Raw genomic sequence first — 20,193 nt, forward strand, 5'->3', positions numbered from 1 at the left:
GAGAGAGAAGACCAAACCGAATAAAAATAGTTTTTTTTATTTTAACCATTGAGCTACAGTGCGATTCTACATTTAGAATCGCACTGTAGCTCAATTGTATTTTTTTTTTTTTTGCAATTGTTGTATTTTACAACTTTCAATGGAGATGTCTTTTGGGCCTCAATTGTAAATAAATTTGGGATTTGGCATGCATTTGGAATTTGCCCTATTCAATGTTGATGCTCTTAGGGAAAATTTGATGTATGCAGATTTTTGGAATAATTTTGTGCAAGTTTTGACATGATATTTTCGACTTATGTACAAGTCAATAGAAGTATGGGTTTAGGTCGGGACAAACCATCTAGCTAGTTTCATAATAAATTCTAAAGTAGGTTGTTATTGGTTGTTATGGGTGGATAAAAAAGTAATTTAAGTTTTGAATTTAAATTAGAACCAATAACAACTTATCACCTATAATTTGTTTGTAAAATTTTATTTTAAAAAAAAAACCTTATCATTATAGACATCGCACTTTTCATTTTAGCATAAGAGCTCTATAAGAGCATTCACATTGGTGGAGCCATAATTTTAGCTATTTGGCACCATAAAAAGCTACTTTATCTATTTTACCTTCTCACTATATAAAACATCTTATATCGGTGGTTTTATTTTAGCTTTCAACATAATAAAATAATATAAACAACAGAATAAAATAATATATCTACTCCAATAAAATAAGAGTAACGCTACAGCCATAAACTATTTTACAACAGTTTTACAAAATGTTGATGTGACCCACCTTTTGTTGGTTTTTATCTACGCCTACCATTAATATCACTTTTCCATTTACCAATAATCATTCACCACATCAACAGTTTATAAAAAATTTTACAAAATAGTTTGTATCTCTGACATTATTCATAAAATAATATATCTACTATAATAAAATAATATATCAATTATAATAAACAACAATCACAACCACCGCAACCACAACCGCCCTTACCACTGCCTTTGCAACCACCACCACCTCCACCGCCACTGCAATTGCAACCGCAACCGCACCACAACCACAACCATCACAAACGTTGTAAAATGTAATTGCTGTCTACTAGATGATAACTCCAAAAAGGGAAAAAAAAAATAATAATAAGAATAATAATAATCCAGCTGGGTCCCGTTCCACACAAAGACAATCTAGACCATTCCTTAAAAGATTCCATAGAATATTCCATCTACCATTTAAAATCCTAACCATCCATTATTCAATTAACCTCTCCACATTTTCAGTCCTCTTCACTCAGTTAATTCAGCCGCATTCCCTTCCATCAACACCTTAGTGTTCTTTCGATGTGGGTTTTGTTTGATGATAGTGAAGGACAGCAGCTCAAGTGAGAGTTTCTGTTTCCAGGTGAGAGATTGTGTTTTTCTTTTTTTTGAATGAGAGAGAGGTGAGGGTTGAAAGTTTTTTTTTTGAGAATCAGAGAGAGGTGAGAGTTGAGAATGGAGAATGCGTAGGAAAAAAGAAAAAAAAGAAAGAAAGAAATACTATCATTTTAATGAGAGGTGGAATAAAGAACATTATTTGATTACTTTTTAAAATATTTCATATCATATTAACTACATTTTATAAAAATATTATATTTTTTATCAACCAAGAGAGAGAAATGGGAAATGATTAAAAAAAAATAAAATACATAGCCACGGTTATCCGGTTATTGTAACTACTTAACAAATTTACTCATCTTTAAATTAGTTGATGCGAATGATTTATGTAAAATTGAGTTCTTTTTCTATTTTGCTAAGCATCAGTACTAGTAGTTGTTTTTTTTTTTAAATTTATTTTTTCTACTGCCTTTTCCTTATTTTGTGGCTTTTAGCAGTCATGTGGATTTGGATCCGGAGCTATTGCACAATGTAATTACCCCTTCCCTACACCAGATTATACTTGCTTATTTACAAAAGTACGAGATTTTTTTTTCACTTTTAAACCTTGAATTAGATGAACTGTTTGACTATTTTAGCTTAATAATAATAAGTAATTTTTTTTATTATTGTTCTTACCATTATTATAGCACTAATTTATTTATATATACACACACACATCCCAAAATGATATGCCAAAATAGGTCGGTATCAAAAAAAAAAAAAAAAAAATTCCATCACAAACCAGAATTGGTACCAAAATGCCGGAATGGTATTCAGAACATTGCTACAATTATCAAATTACATATTTAATAAAATAAAAAAAAGAGACATTGCATGGGTTACGGATTACTACTAACCAGTGTTATACATGATTCTGAAAGAAAAGAAAAAACACACGCACACGCACACTAGTGTTACACTTGTTTGTATTACATGAAACGAGTTTACAAATCTAAATAAATTCTATTGCAAAGGTAAGGATGATCAAATTGGACCTCGAACACTAAAACCCATTAGCAACCATGTCATCAATGTCCTATTAAAAAAAAAAAAAATTTAAAAAACCCACCAAAACCTCAGCATAGCTGCATCACTCTGCAATTCATAGCTGGAAGGCAAAAGGAAGGTCAGAATGAGCAGAAGAGAACATGCAGATACAAAAGCACCAAACAAAATCAGCACTACAAAATGTTTGGTATAAATGCTAGGAAGCAGGGACCCAACTATTGATCATAAAATTGAAATCTGTAGGGGGGAAAAAGTTGGGCAAGTCTCAAGAAAGATGGGTGAACCTGGGAAAGATAAGCCCAAAAGAAACACTGGCAAAGTTCAGGCTTCTTTCCTAGTTATCCTGTAATTGACAAAGAAAAACATATACAAAGGTTATACTTCATGTAAAGCTATTATAACAGGGAAATATCTGAAACCATAATACTGCAGTATTCATTATATTGTGCTATTATAAATTACAATTAAATTGCTAACTAAATTACATGTAAAATGGTTGTTTTTATAAATTAAAAAAGAAAAAGAAAAAAAGATTCAACCTAGTTGAACGTACTTTGGGTTCATTTACAAGAAGAATAGTGCTACAGTCTACAAGTTTTACTGCATTTAACTTACAAACTGATGAGTCACCAATCATAAAAAAGACAATTCAAATATTCATTTATGAGGTGATTGAAGCCAACTAATCCACATTTATTGCCATATTAGTTTATAAGTTTTATATAGTAAAATTTGTAGTACCTTTAATATTTTCTTTACAAGAAACCAAGGGAATATTGGAGGAAACAAATACTAGTATGTGGGTTTGTAATGACTTGTGAGCAAGTATGTTACATTCTGAATAAACAGCCAGCTGGAGTTGACTAAAACCATTTTTTGGACTAACACAAGTATCATATCCACCAAATAAAAATGTAAAAAACGAAACCTATTATAAATTTCAATATAATTTGAACAAATAAGCTTAAATATGCCCGATTTGGCAAAGTCACAACTGATTTTATAGCCAAAAAACCCACATACAATCTAAACCTGATTTGAACCAAGTCGGGCAAAAAGGAAATGTGAAGTTTTACAAGGTTTTTGATGGTAGTCTCACCTGAAGCAATAAATTCCCAATGCAGTTGTGATTTCATGAATGACGGATGTGGCAAAGTGCAAATACAGTACCACTGAGTTCAGTAAAAGAAGATGTCAGGCACAGAACAGAAAGATCATAAAATCACAATATTACATCTCTAATCAATAGTAAAATCTAGACAATATTCCCAAGTAGCAACTGCAGCAGTAAAGACCTAAATATGTTTTCTTTCCACATACTAGGCTCCACCTAGACCTATTTCAAGCAAATAATTGGATATAGGAGTCTGTAAAAATGTGAAAAAATAAGTAATTTATGACAGTTGACCAAATGCATTTTTTTAAGGAAAGGGTAAAGGTCACCATACCTGAGAATGCGCAGTAAAGAAGAAGGACCAACCTCTCATCGACTAAAGGGACTCTGCCACAAAAGATGACCAGAGGTTGATGAGTGAAATAGAACCACAAACATTGAGAATAGAATGGTAAGTCCATTATTCAGCACACAAAAATCAAATTACAACATACCCATCATTTAGTCTGGCTGTGAGTGCATTTGCAATGGCGAAAGGGAGATACAGTAGTGACTGCACAAAATAATAGAGATTGTGAATTGCAATTGCTTTTTCTAATTTTATAACCATTAAAATAATTGTTTAAACCCCATCGGACCCGTTTCCATCACTCAGAGTTCTACAACACTCTAGTAAAAAAAAATCCCACAAAGGAAGCACAACAGGGGCAGGCAAGAGGAGCTAACTGTTGCAGCAAAGCTTCTAGAAATCAGATCAAGTTGCCGGATGGGTTACCAATCTGACAGTGAGGGTTGCCAAGGAGGTGCAAATGGGCTGTTTGGTCCCTGATCTGATAGTGAAAGAGCATGTCGATGGCTAATGGTGCAACGCAGATTGAGAAAGAGAGTTTTTTTAAGTCATGTAGTCTATAAATCTACAATCATTATTGTGTCAAGAAAGCAAATCGGTGCTCTTTTTTAATTTTTTTGTTCATCCGTGTCACACTTGTGTCCCCACCATGTTTGAAATTAAAAATAAATAATAAAAAATTATTATTTTGGGCCAGATACCTTACAGACATGCATACAGCCATGTCCCAGGCATGCCTGTGTCTGACATGACACGCAGACCTTTTTTTTATGTCTGTTCTTCCTACTTAGCAGTTATTAACATGACAGAAACTGGCATGCCCTTTTTAATTCTCAAATTTCTAGTTTCCAGCAGAGAGGCTGGCCAAAGAAGCAACACTTATCTCATGTCAAGCTCACAAGCAATAAAGCTGACTGATGTTAGAAGAAATGTCAACCCTAACAACCAGTAGAATAATACCAATTTCCCATTTTTGGTTTTTCATGAAAATGGGACCTTATGTGCACCACTGAAAAGTAAAGGAGAACCCGACTTATCTTTGAATAAAATATTTAGCAAAAAGTATACTATTTTGAGTTTTCATTCTCGGCTTACTTTAAACATTTGAGTAGTTCAAAAACCAGTTATGGTGGAAAGAGACAGATAGGCAACATATTCAGAAACAACACAGCCAAAAAAAAAAAGCCACAACCATAACCAAATTCTAGGTTACCATTTACCAACTAATTTCAAAGTGGTTTGGTATGAGAAAGCAACATACTATGCACATATTAGTTTTCAAGCCCTTTGGTTCATCACACAAATGAGCGAGGATCATCCTTCCCTGCAAAAGCAGATGCAATTCAGCAACAATTCAATGATAAAGAATTTGACTGTCTAAAACTGTAGTGCTCAGTGGAAAAAATTAAAAAACTTATACAGCAAAAGGTAGCTATAAGAAGGAAAAATCAAACATTGTGCAGACATTACAACACCAGAGAACAAGGCCAGAAAATAAATGACCATGTATATGTGTGAATTATTTATTTATCCTATTTTTTAATATTGTCAATCGTATGCTGTGGCTTCCAGAGGAAATCTACAGGACAGCCCAAAATACAAGCCAGAGATACATTGTACCAGGTCAGAATGCCACAAACCATAAAAACAAGCTTGATCTTTAAACCACAACTAATTACGGCACCTTGCAGAGTCAATTATACACCATTAGGGTTCTAAAACCCATTGACTATAGTAAGCTCTTTCTACAGTTTATTACCAAAAATTAGTATGAGAAAGAAAAAAGGTTAACATAATCACAAATCATGCAAACACAGCAATTCTCTATAGACTTTATTTCTTTTTGATAAGTACTCTTAAGGACTTTATCTCTAACCAATAACAAAACACCATGTATCTTGTGCAAGTCAACCTACAGTTCTTTGGCAATCTATACAACTGATTATTGAATGTCGTAGTGACTACCATAGCAACTAAAGAAAAACATGAAATTACATGGACATAAAAATTATCAATTTGCAAATTAAGCAGTAACCAACCTGCAAAAAATTCATCTACAAAGTTGCACCAAAACTACAACCTTATATTGGCACACAAAGGCTACCAAAATTACTATTGCACTATTAAAAATTTTAATTATCATATTTCTAGAAAAATACTGCGCAAGATGGTACACATTCTTGATGTAGCATCAGTTCTTAGTTGTTTTGGAATCTAAATAGCTGCTTTCATATGATCATGTCCTTCCCATAGCTACACAAATAAGATATAATATGGCAAATATTGAAATCAAGTTGCACTATGATGCAGCTACTACCATAACCACAAAACCTTGACCACCAGCTTTCAAACAGGGATCAACAAAACCTTGACTACCTAAATCAAAGCAGGGTCCTCTTAGTTCCACTCAGTTTTCAAATGGGGATCAACAAACATTGCCAAATTTACAAAAGGCTCAAATACATAACTTATTTATAGCAGATTTATTTGTTAAGCCAAAGATACAGCACCAGAAAACATGTTCAAGTCAAATCCTGATTCTGTCCGAATCTATACAATCAATTTAATTTCCTATGCTGTCCATCATGCAACAACAAAGGAAGTGCAATCTGGGTACAAGAGCACTCGCATTTTCTTCTTATGGGGTTAAATGGGTGAAGCCTAAGACAGTTGTAAACTTTTGGTTTGTTGGCAAAGGAAGTGCAATCTGGGTATAAGAGTGAAATCTGGAAGGTTCTTGCATTCATTAGGTGTTGCTCTAGTATACTTCCAGCATGATAATGTTCTCATCTCTATAAATTTATCTTTTAATTATTAAACAGAAAATTCCAATTTATCTTAGCCTGTCACAAATAAGTAAAATATATTTGCTAGTGACCACAGAACAGCAAAACTGAAAATCAAAAAAATTTAAAGAATACATAATAACAGCAATTTTAATATCTTACCACAAGAAAACCAAAGGCAAGTCCAGTTCCCAATACAACTAAATGCGGATAGTTCGCCATTATGTCAGATGGAGACAAATAGTCCCTGCATTTAAAATAATGCCAGTATGTTAACCCATATGCACGTTTTAAAGAAAAACATGTAGAAATAACATATAACAGGTTTGAATCATACCAAACTAGCACTCCTCCCAAGAGTACAGCAAAAGGGTAAAGCTGATGAGAAACAACAAGAAAATAATATCACATCTCCTATGAGCAACGAAAAAGATATGTATCCAAAAGGTAACAGTATTACCATTGCTAATGCCAAAAGCATGCTTCCTTTTCTTGCTTGAACTACCTTATAAACATTCTGTATGCTGCAAATAAACACAAAACAAGGGAGATCTTAGCTGCCCTTTATCAAAAAAAATCATCAAGTAAAACATGTGAGCCAACAGTAATGGTGTAGGTAAAGGCGTCAAATCCACTTTTTTTTTTTTTTGAGGTAATAAGACTTTTATTGAAAAAAATTGAACATCATGTTCACGATGGTGAACACTCTGAACAAGAAACAAATACAATATAATCAAGAACTAAAGGAAATAGAGACTAAGAATTCAGATAAAGAAATACAATTCGTACACCCCCAAATACGAGCCCAATGAAACCGAGCACCAAAGAGGAGAGATTTTAAATGATCTAATGTTCTCTCCTTGTCTTCAAAAATGCGGGTATTGCATTCTTGCCAAACTAACCACATTAAACATGCTAGGACCATATTCCAAATGGTTGAAAGATGCTTTCCAAACCAGTTTCTCCAGGTAAAGAAAAGAGCTAGTTGACGTCGGCATTACCCACTGGATCCCAAACACTACAAAAGCTTCACACCATAAGGTGTGAGAAAACTTATAATGAAGAATGATCCACTAATTCCCCGTCGCAGTAGCATAAACAACACCTATTAACCAAAGAATGACCTCTCTTAACAAGATTATCAATGGTGAGTATCCCATCATTAACTACTCTCCATAAAAAGAAAAACACCCGTTTAGGCATCTTTGCACTCCAAATGCACTCCCAAGGAAAAACATCAGTGTTAGGACCAGATAACAACTTCTAAAAGGAGCGCACATCAAATACCCCAGACGTAGGCAATCTCTAGACCAGGTGATCATCCCCCTCACCCCTCGGCATAGAGGAATAAATAAGCTTAAAAAAAGGAATAAACAGTGGTTGCCTCCCAATCCTAAGGGCCATGACGGAAAAGTAAATTCCAACTCCTACCTCCTTCTAAAGTAGATACTACTAAGTCAGAAACCCATGCTTCTTTAGATAGAGAGCAAGCAAATATAGCAGAAAAGAGTTCCTTCAAAGGAATAGGCCCACTCCATGGATCATGCCAAAAACTAACACGGCAACCCTCCCCCACATTATACAAAATCTAACTAAAGAACTTCTCTGTTCCTTCTTTAATACTCCTCCACATACCACACCCGTGAGAACCTCTTACCCCTCTAGTGCACCAGCCTCCTCTCGCCTCACCATATTTGGCTGCTATAACCTGACGCCATAATCTATTACTTTCTTTCCCAAAATGCCATAACCACTTCCCAGGCAATGCCGTGTTAAACAACCCAATCCTCCTTATCCCCAAACCACCACACTCAACTGGCAAACAGACCTTATCCCAAGCAACAAAAAGATATTTAAAAACATTCTCTGAGGCCCTCCAAAGGAAATTTCTCTGAATCCTTTCTATTCTAGCTGCCACAGCCTGAGAGATAGTAAACAAAGATAAAAAGGACAGCCTGAGGGATAGTAAACAAAGATAAAAAGTAGGTGGGAAGGCTTAGGAAGTTCTTTTTAACAAAGTAAGCCTGCCACCTTTCGACAAATAAATTTGTTTCCAACCAGACAGCCTTTTCTCCATCTTTTCTATAATAGGATTCCTTATCGACGAATCCTTATAATGTGCCTCGAGAGGCATGCCCAAATTTCTCATAGGCAGAGTACCCACCTTGCAAGTACGAGCCAAAGCATTCAAATTCCCAACATACAAGCCCACAACTGATTGAAGTAAAGCATATATTTTCATATAAAAATGTATAATAACCTCTAATAAAAATATTTATGATATATAACAAAAAAAAATTATAAGCTCAAAATAATAACATAGTTTGCCTATTGGCTCAAAAGGATAATGCACTTGTACAAAGTTTCTTCAAATTTTAAATATGTTATTAAATTTCTTAAAATTTTATATATAAAATTTGAAAACAATTGACAATATATAATATAATAATAATCTATTCATATAAAGTTTACTCATAACATTTTTTAGAATCCCCTTATGCTTTATAAAAGTACATGACTGATAATAATTATTATTTCTCTTATGCTTTATAAAAGGACATAACTTTGATAGTTACTATCAAAATGAAGTACATGATTCAATCTAAATGTGTCCAAAAGGCAAAGACCAAGAAGCACAATAACAATAAATTCCTTGTTCATGTCTTTTTAATATAATATATATTTGATTTTTTTTTTTTTTGTAGTTTATGCTTAGTGTTATTTTTTTTTTAATCTTTTTCATATTTGTAGTACAACACCTTAAGAATCATGTTTGTATAAAAAATCAATGGTTCATGTCATTTACTTCAAGATCAAGCACTTAATTTTAAAGATTCGTATCTTTTTTAGCAATAAAATAAAAGTGTGCACCTAAACATGCTTTGTGCTTCAAAAAGATACAGAAAAGTGCTTCTAAGTCACGCTTCATTAAGGGAGCTTTGCTTCAGCAAAATAAAGCACTTAAACCTCGGGGCTGAGAGCTTTAAGCACTAAGCATGCCTAAGCCCACAACACAAGACACAATAACAGAAATCCTTTGAACTCTTTAACATCAACACTAATGGATACAGATACACATGCACAATTAATTTATTTTAAAATTTGTGTAAATTCACACTTGGTTGCAATATGTAATGAAGGCCTTGCACAAATACACAGATATGCATACACGTCCCATTGTGAAACAACTACACAGCAATTTGATATCATGGAAATGTCATTCTAATATCCATAGGTCAACATAACAGAGAGAAAGGAAAAACCAAAAAAAAAAGAAGTGCTCAAACTTTAATCTATTTAAGCTTCCCTGAGTCACTAGCCCTGCCTTCAACACCCACCTCAACATGGCTAAGGTAACAACTTTGGGCATGGCTAGCTCCCACAGTGCGACGGGCAGTGTGTATTTAAACAGTATAAATGATGATCCCCGTCATTTCACATCTAATCAGTTGTTCGCTGAAACTTTAACCTTTAGTCACTTGCTAGCTTAAGATCCACAACATTTCCATTTGTGCCTTTGTATTTATTTCAATTCTCTCTATTTTTTTTTTCAAAAAATAAGACAAGGTTAAATTAATATCATGTGCCTTCTTGTTTCTTTGTTATTCCTATACTGTCATAGAATGGGAAAGCACTTGAAGTTGCATATGAAACAGTCCATCTAAAACGGTTTACATCAATGTTGAAGAAGTCATATAAGATGCGTCAAAAGTCAGAAAATCATGCAATTTAGGGTAAGGAGAAGTACATACTTGAAAGTAATTGTTGGTATAACAGCAAAAGCAATCATCAGAAACAACACAGCTCTGGATGTGGGAATTTCTGGAGAAAATAAATAAATAAAACTGAAAACATTACATTTCAAACAATTGGAAAAGGGATTCAAGAGTTTATTCACAATTATCAAGCAGGGAAGAAAAAGAGCGCAATGTAAAAGTGAGAAGGTGAAAAACAGGTAAAAGGAAGTATAAATTGCTAATTTAAGCAGTGGTTGTACTAGGCATTTCATATGAAATGCCTAGTACAAACTCTTCCTACAGAAGTACCACTTAAGTTATGGTGTCTTAAAAAGAAAAAATAAATTCTGACTTACCAGCAAACAGCCGCCATATCAAAGAAGGAACATATGAAAGAAAAATGCAGGATGGAAACAGTACACAATTGGGAAGGACACCAAGAAAAGTAATAAAATGAAAATAATGATGAATTCGTGTGCATATATTACCAAATTAGGATCCATAGATGAAATGTTCAAATCCTAAAAGCATTGAAACAAATGCCATAATGAAAAGGTAGAATGTGCCATACCAACAAAGATGACCCTTTGACTACACAGAACCAATGTCAATAGAAGAGGAAAAAATGGAATGGAATGTAATGCATTTTCACTACAGTTTCCAGTGAAGGTCACATAAGAAAAATAAAATAAAATATTTTGGCCAACTTATACTAATTACAACACTTAGCAAGTTAAAACCACCTAAATGACATTGCTTACAGACATAGGGTAATTACGTATAGAAACTTCAAATATTACCCTTGAATCACATTCCCCCGTGACTTCACCAAAAACTTTATGAACACTGCTGTAATCTAAAAGACTTACAGATCATTTAATTCAGAGTCTATAAGAATGAGACGGCTAAAGGAGGACACAATCAAATACAAACAGAAACAGCATTCTGTGAACAAGCCCCAAATAAGATCTCTCGTAATAAAAACATTCTGCTGGCTCTGAATATTGTAAAACCATTAAAATATATTATGCATAACATTGAGCATAGTTTTCATATGGTTTTTCCAGATCCAAAATAATGTGTTGTAGGTTGTCGGCCTTAAAAAGAATAGTCTTACCATGAAGGAATGGCACCCAACTTAAGAAGGGTATAGACTTTCCAAACTGTTGAGCCCACCACTCAGCACCTGGAGAAGTTAAGAACTAAGTATAAATCAAATGATTCACAGGCCCTATTTCTTAGCAGAGAAGTCTGAGATCTTCCAAACTTTCATGAGCTCGGAAGCTTAATGGAGAACAAAAAATATAAAGGCAACCCTTAAAGAAAATTATATTGTATTGGATATTACATGAAGTTTCAGAATATTGATTGAAAGTGCAGAAAAGCACATTACTTAAAGGGGGAGGGGGAGGGGGGTTGAAGGCACACTGGTGGCAGGAGCATACCTACAATAGCTGTGAAGAAATGAGCGAAATATATCAACATAAGACCTTCAGTAGGCCCATTGATAGCCGGAAGAATAAGGGTATTGGTGAAATAGCTGTATCAAATCAAATATCAATACAGCTGATAAAAGATCCAACGGTCATTGGAATACTGGAATGAACATATTTGAACAGTGACAATACCTGTCCTGGAAAGCATAGTTTTAAATAATAATTTCAATAATTCAATTTTCAAAAGACGGATGCATTGAAGTCAAGAAACACAAACAGATCGGTAATCATCATACAGGGACAAAGATTAAATAACAAGAAGGATTTTAATATATCCCACCCCCCTTCCCCCCCCCCCCCCCCCAAAAAAAAAAAAAACCCTCCAAAGCCCGCAGCTATGACCCCCAGAAAATGGGAGCATGGAAGAAAATTATTAATTTATAGCATTCAAATGTATACAACAATGTTTTTCTTCTTATTGATAGAAATGTAAAAAAAAAAAAATACTATTATAGTTAGCAGATCCATAAAGATGGGAACTAACATAATGGATAACATGTATAATTAATGAAAGGGTATCAATAAGACAACTTACCTTTCCCATGTTGCGCCATAAAATGGAACAGCTGAAATTACCCAGAACCAGAAAGTATCTCTTCCACACATAGAAGTGCTCCCAAAAGCCAATGCTTCTAACTATATTTGAGAAAGAAAATGATAAAGGTGAAGAATTTCCAAGGGCTATAAAATGACAACCAAATATGATGATACATACCGCACAAGCAATAGCATCGCATCCTGCAATATATTGAAAAAGGCAAGAATATTATTTATCAATATTAACACTTAAACTATGGAAAAAATGAAAAGAAAGACAATATACGTGACAATGGTATATCACCATGGTCAAAAAGCTCCCCTAATGGACTGGAGGAATTTGTCCGTCTTGCTTGCTTCCCATCAACAGCATCAAAGGTCTAAATACAAGTAGTGAAAGTTTAGAAAGAAAAGTGGTAAAAAGAATAATTAAAAAAAGGAAGGGGAAAGAGAAGGGCATGCCAATATGAGAATATTGATAAATAATCAGTATAAAAGACATTGAAAAGGGCATGGAAAAAATTCTATCTACTGATCAGGAATTGAGATTTAGAATGAGGGAAAAAAATTAAGTTGCAATAAAATTTCTATTCGCAGAGACCAAGCAAGCATGGATATGGCAAACTCTCCATAATGTTCACATGAGACACTTATTGGACACAGTTGCCCCGAGGGCACAGCTGCATGCATGTCCAGGACATTTTCAAGCAATTTTTTAAAAAGGTTCAAAATACAGAATGGACATACTGGGTACAATCTGAACACAGGAGGTTAAAAAATTGGGGCGGAAAAAAGGATTTTTATATGTATCTAGTGAATACTTGCGAAAATCCACCTCTCTCTCTCTCTCTCTCTCTCTCTCTCTCATAGTTATCTTCCACTTCTGCATTGTCTTATTCCTTTGGTTCATCTCGCCTCTCTGTTCTTTTTTATTTTTCCAGATGTTGCTTCTCATAACAGCTTGATCCTACTCCAGCTCTTAGGACTGCATTGGTCCTTCGACAATCATTAGAAAATATGCTCAACTTAAATAATTTATTAATTAGAAGCCAAAACAGCTTGAAAATGGTTGCAGTTTAGAAGCCCAAAAAAGATTAAAACTCACTTTTAATAGTTGATTGTTATTTTTTAAAACCTAAAACTATCATCAAATATACTTCAAAAGTTATATTAATTAATTAATTTCCATCTCCCCACTGTATCATATCCTAGTGTTTCTAAATTTGCCAATAATTGTGTCCATATTATAGTTAACAGCAGCATACTAAAATTTCCACAATTACTACAGGTTTCAAACCATTCAATATATGATAATACCTAATGGAGACTAAAGCCTTACAACACAATCCCCAACATTCAACTTGTTTAAAAACTAGGGGTGTTCAAAAACCCGATTGACCCATCAAAACCATCCCACCTAACTCAACTCAAGAGCATCTGCTCAATTTCAACATGGCATTTGGTTGAATTTGGGTTTTGAGATGAAAACACAACCAAATCAGTTCAGATGTCAGTTTTCATTCATCTAAATGACCCAACCCAAAGAATACAAACCCTATCAATACACATGGCACTATGTGATTGACTGCATAGATTTCCCCTTCTTTTATTGACACGCGTCCCTTATCCTCTCCCTTCCTCTCTACCTCTCTCCCCCAGTCTATCCGTCTTCCTCGGTATCTCTCTCTCATAGCCTCTGCATCAACAAAGGAAAATTCTGATTTGGAGACAATAAGGATGGCATGTCCAAGGTGGAGATCAATTTGGAAAGGTATTTATTAAACACCCTCCCCCCCCCCCCCAACACACACATTGGTCTCCTAGACAAAGCCGCCACAGCCCCTCCCACGACATCGTTAGTTGATTCTCAGACAATAATGACCAAAACAAATGGCTACACTTCAGTTGGCTTCTCAAGCGGTCTTGGTCGGCATCATTTCCAATGCCATTACGTGTTAACTAGACATCTTCAGTTCAGGTGATTAAAATCCACAAGCCAATTCTAGACTTCAAGGTTGGCCATATGTATTCTTTTCCACCATTCTATTTCTCCTAAGTCATACTCTTTATTACTTTATAATTGACAAGTCCATTTTTGCTACTACTACTAATTTATTATTGGTCTTCCACTAGCTTTTTTCATTTCCTCAACTTGAATCAACCCACTCTCTCATTGGTGCATTAATCACTCTCCTTTGAATATTACCAACTACCTCAAGCAACTCTCCCTCATCTTTTTATCAACGAGGGTCATCCCTATCTTTAAGCAAAATTCCTAATTTTGAACCCTATCATTCCTTGTTTTTCCAATTAACATTTTCATTTCAGCATTTTATGAATATATTACTTCTTATCAACCCAACAATCAATACCATAGAGAATAGCTTGTCTTATAAAAATTATCTTTTAACTTAATAGTTCTTCTACAATCACATAATAATCCTGATGCCCTTCTCCACTTCATCCACCCTACTCTTATCCAATGATTCACATACTCTTCAATCTCTCATCTTATGAATTATCAATCCAAGATATCAAAACCTCTCGCTCTTTGAAATCTCTTGACCATCAAACCTACAACCCCTTCATCTATGTATCTACTTTTACTAAACTTACATTTGATGTACTATGTTTTGGTCCTACTTAATTGAAAGTCATTAGATTCTAGAGCATCTTGATAAAGTAATAACAACATAACAATTACAATAAATTGAAAGCAAAACAGCTGCACAACCATAAAACTAAAATTATACATGAAAGTAAAAGACATAAGATTAATGAAATATTGGATAAGTAATTTAACTTTATTAATCTATTCAGGTGTCAACAAAGAAGCATGCCTATAGAAATAAAACACAAAAAAATGATTGGACTACACAGCTTGAATAAAATCCATATAGACCTGATAGAGAAAAAGAAGCAATCCATGGGCAACATGAACCCATCTTGGAGGAGCTGAATCTAAGCGAGGTGAGTATATCTGAAACAAAAATATTTATATAAAGGAGTCAGAGAAGTTAGAAGGAACACTAACAATCTCACTTCTCTTAAAAAAATTGGAAACATCTGAAAGACTAATCAGTGTGTTTGTAAACAATATATTTCATGCAACTCATCATCTAACAAATTAATGAAATATATACCAACTTTTCAGTCAAATTACCGGAGATCCAATTTAGGGCACAAAGCACATAAATGGAGGCTGCCACATGACTATTTAAGACAATTGGGCATTGGAAAATTCTTTACAAAGAACTTTGATGCGTGACAAACCAAAACAATGCAACAAGAAAATTAAAGAACATGAATAATAAAGATTGGTCTTGTTAACGAGTGTCCTAAGGGCACAGGTTAAAGGCTAATAAATAATCAATTATGAGCTGTAATGCACTCTTTATAAAAAAATAAAATGTGTGCTAATGATTCATTGGCTTACATGCACAAATTCATTGTGGTTATATGTGTAAAGTTTGACTTCATTTTTTGAAAAATGTATAAATTTTTTTATTATAAAGCATTAAATGCATCTTAACCACTACCCTTAGGACATTCGTTAACAAAATCCAATAAAGATTGAGGACCTAGGGGCACCTAGACCTGCTTTGAAAACTTATAGGAGTCAACATGTAGTGACACAGAATGGAAAGCATGAAAGGACTAGATCTCATTCTAGCTATATGCAATCTCTTAAATCCATAAGGGTCTCCTTGAATCCACAAGGAAGAACTCTAGAATCCACCACAAATAAAGAAAGACTCAATTTGACTTGAAGGAGATTGCTATTTTCGTTTTACAGGCTCCAAGCCAATTTAAGGCTCCAAAAAACTTATTTTAAAAGAGGAATATTCCTAACATATCCTAATTGAAAGATTGCCATAATAAGATGCTACTTTGACTAGGAAACTCTTAAAAACACATGAAATCAAGGTAATAAAACTTTATCACCTAAAATTAGGAAAATTGCATAAAAGTTAACAAATGACAAAAATAAAACACCATATATTGTCCTACACCATCTAGGTTTCGTTTAAGTTGACACCAAATCATTGGGACAATTTCAATAGAAATTTCATTCGTCAAAATAATCCCCCCATCACTGTAGTAGATTTTTGTGCTTATATAGAAGGCCAAACCCTAATTCTAACTAACATACGAAAACCTAATCCTAACTGACTTATGAAATCCCAATTATTGAATTACAAACCTAATTAAATACTAATTAAATACAATTAGCTCCAAAGTTAAATAATAAAAAATTAAAACAGGTAACTCTTTGAGCCTCCCGCATCAGTATTTCAACAATAAATTTATTCCAAGTAACATAGAGATTAAGTTATTACATAACATGATACAAAACCCGTGCATTTAGGGCACAAAGCACACCAACACTTGATTGTACCCACATCATGTCTTGTCCATATTCCACATAGCATTGCGGCTTGGGTTTAAGACACTTAAAACCTTGTGAAAGATTCTAAGACAAATAATTTGGCGTGAGCTATAGGCAAAAAGGACTTTGACATGAACAATACTTTACAAGACTATACACTCTCAGTGTTAAGTTCCACTTTTCATATTGGGTTACCCCTATTCAGTAATATTTTCCCTACTGTTTCAGCAGAGCAGATCCCCTCCCTTCGTAATTATTAATCCAGAATATATTTTACCCGTTCAAGGAAGAAAAAAAATGCAAGGAAAGGAGTGCAAGAAAGGTGAGCTTGATAGTTAAGTTTTCCACAAAGCTCACAAGATGCTACAAATTGTGACCAAGAATATCAAAGATGTAGACACAGTGACACACCACTAACTGGAAATTCTAGCACATATTTTCCAACAAAATTTTATGGTAAATTACAATTTATTGTGTACTTTGCATCTTAAAATGTAAAATTAGTTTGGATTAAACTAAAATATTTTGATTAACCAATCATCTACTTGAAACCATGTTACACTTGCACAAAATCTTTCTACGATCTTTTTCCTCAAACCTTGCATTAAAAATTCATTAATTTAATCCACTCCACAAGAACACCACAATAGTTGAGGAAAAAGATAGAAAAAAAGATTGTTCACAACTAGGGTGTCAAATAGATGATATTGATGATGATGTGATATCACTTGAGGGTTCATCAAAATATATCGATTTAATGATTTCAAATTGTACGGAGGTTTACTGTAATTTTTTAAAAGTTGAGTAAAGTGTAGTAAACCTAACCACAGGGAGGTAAATTTTCATTTGCACAAATTTTTAACTTCTTGAAAAATAAAAATAACCTTTTGTTCACAGAAAATTAGAACTATAAACAGGAGAATCTGACAAATTTGAAAATTAAAAACATGATAATAGAGAAACACCCACTCACATAGCCAAGCAGTGCAGAAATGACTAAGAACATGAATCCGATGAGTGTTATCTGACAAAACATAAAGATTTTTCCGTCAATGAATTGAACAGGAATGAGCGTATTCCGTCAAAGTAAAAGTTACAAACAAATGCAACAATACAAAAAGAAAAAGAAGATTACTATACCATGTTTGGACTGGCAAATGATCCCGAAATGCAATGCAACACCAAAGATCAAAGAAAAAGAGAAAAGAAGTCAGCATATGTAATCTCAATAAATAAATAAAATACTAGAAAATCTTATTACACACTCCCTTTTGAAATCACGTCTTAAAAACACAATTTCACAATTTTACCTGAAATCGAGTTTTAGAAGTTAAACGTTTGTACGCATCTGCACACAGCCTTGAAAATTGTGCATTGAAGACATGATTTCAGTTATAATTTTGAAAAAGCGAAATCGTGTCTTGAAAACACAATTTCACAATTGAACTAAAATTGTGTATTCAGCTAAGGTGGCACACACACAGAGGTGTGTAATCAACAGCACTCGTTTTTAAAAACACGATTCCTGTCTACGTGGCAATGTGTATACAATGAGTATGTGTGTAATAAGGAACTTGTTTTAAAAACACGATTTCACTCCATGTGGCAATGTATATACAGTGAGAGTGAGTAAAAAGACACTCATTTTAAAAACACAATTTCAGTCCACGTGGCAATGTGTATACGATGATGAGAGTGTGTAATAAGGAACTCATTTTCAAAACACGAGTTCAGTCCATGTGACAATGTGTATGTGTAATAAGAAACTCATTTTAAAAACACGATCTCAGTACATGTGGCAATGTGTATTCAGTGAGAGTGTGTGTAATAAGGAACTAGTTTTAAAAAACACGATTTCAATCCATGAGGCAATGCGTATACAATGAGAGTGTGTAATAAGGAACTCATTTTCAAAACACGATTTCAGTCCATGTGACAATGTGTATACGGTGACGAGTGTGTAAACTATTATTACTCCTTTTGAAATAGCGTTTTGAGAACACGATTTCATAATTTTAACTGAAATCACGTTTTTTTCAAAAACGTGAGATTTTAGTCCATGTGGCAATGTATGTTCGGCAAGTGTGTAATAAGGAGCGCGTGATAATCATTACTAAAAAAAAATAAGAACAAAATATATATAGTGTGTAGAAAAAAAGAAGAAGAGACATACGGCATCCAAAGGGGGAAGAAATGAACGAAGCGAGACCAAAAGGGTTGAAGCACATATTTGGCGACGTACGAGTGATCCACGCCGCTGTACTTGTACCTGTGAAGCGCTGCAACACCGTGTGCCCCTATGTATCCCATTTCCGCTAAACCTCAACACGTAAATGCCAATTAATTAGCACCAATATTTCTATTTGGATCATAATTTTATTTATTTATACTAATTTTATGTTATATCTATATGCATGCAACGGAATCAGACTATGCGTTTGATTTTGACAAATTGGTTTCTTTCATCAATCAATATCAAATCATATTTAATGCTCAAATTTCAAAAAATGTAAAATAAAAGATTACCGGTTGAGGTGGTTCCGGCAGTCTGATTGTGGCGGTGGCGGTGGCGGCTGACTCTTCTCTCTTGCTCGCTCTCTGCCTCGCTTTCTCTCTTTTGCCGGTATTTGGCTTTTTTTCTTTTTTGATCTGCTTTTTTTTTTTTTTTTTTTGATCGAATAAAGTAGTGCTTTATGACGAAAGAGCCCAGATATTGTGATTTTTGCAGTCAAATCATTTCCCTTTTCTTTTCTTTTCCTTTCTTTCCTTTTTTTTTTTTTTTTTCTTTAATAAATGAAAACATTTCCAAGATATACAAAAACGAAAAATCAACTAATTTAAGGGATTCTTCTTCTCAAAAAATAAAAATAAAAAACTAATTAAAGGCATTATTCAAGTAGTTTTATATATTTAGTAATTTAATTTCAAATTTTGACTATGTTTCAAAAAAAAAATTAACAAATAAAAGTATTTACTTTCTCATGTTATTATAATTTAAATTAATTTGTTTTTGCTTATTTTATAAATCTATTTTTGTGTGTGAGAAAGAAAGATTAAGATCTTATGTAATCAATATTATAGAAAATTGTTTTTTTTTTTTTGGTAAAAATATTATAGAAAACTGTTAATAGATCAAAAAAATTTTATATAAGTATAAAGAAAATGTTTAATACATGTTTTTTTTAATTATTATTATTATTATTATTACATGTTTAATACATGTTTTTTTTTTAATTTTTATATAAGTATAAAGAAAATGTTTAATACATGTTTTTTTTTAATTATTACTATTATTATTATTATTATTATTATTATTATTATTATTATACACGTATTACACGGTATATAAATATAACGTATGTATTAGTT

General features: G+C 33.4%; 1 protein-coding gene across 2 annotated transcripts; it reads right to left on the reverse strand.

Moving 5' to 3' along the window:
• Positions 1 to 2,154: 2,154 nt before the first annotated feature.
• On the reverse strand, positions 2,155 to 19,503 carry LOC142643337 (choline/ethanolaminephosphotransferase 1-like). 2 transcript variants are annotated; one of them, XM_075817904.1, is made up of 20 exons: positions 19,351 to 19,503; positions 18,998 to 19,139; positions 17,965 to 17,974; positions 17,798 to 17,848; positions 15,337 to 15,414; positions 12,739 to 12,814; positions 12,613 to 12,635; positions 12,433 to 12,533; positions 11,847 to 11,941; positions 11,519 to 11,587; positions 10,417 to 10,486; positions 7,125 to 7,188; positions 7,002 to 7,042; positions 6,827 to 6,911; positions 5,140 to 5,202; positions 4,024 to 4,082; positions 3,864 to 3,916; positions 3,515 to 3,587; positions 2,700 to 2,758; positions 2,155 to 2,515 (listed from the first exon to the last, which is right to left on the reverse strand). In XM_075817904.1, exons 2-19 carry the CDS (start codon positions 19,132 to 19,134, stop codon positions 2,737 to 2,739), a joined length of 1,170 nt encoding a protein of 389 aa, XP_075674019.1. In that variant the 5' UTR covers positions 19,135 to 19,139; positions 19,351 to 19,503; the 3' UTR covers positions 2,155 to 2,515; positions 2,700 to 2,736. The 2 variants fall into 2 exon arrangements, with proteins under 2 accessions (XP_075674019.1, XP_075674018.1); XM_075817903.1 differs by lacking the exon at positions 17,965 to 17,974.
• Between the last annotated feature and the right edge of the window lie 690 nt (positions 19,504 to 20,193).

The sequence above is a fragment of the Castanea sativa genome, chromosome 7, assembly GCF_040712315.1.
Source record: "Castanea sativa cultivar Marrone di Chiusa Pesio chromosome 7, ASM4071231v1".
In the NCBI taxonomy this organism is placed as follows: Eukaryota; Viridiplantae; Streptophyta; class Magnoliopsida; order Fagales; family Fagaceae; genus Castanea; species Castanea sativa.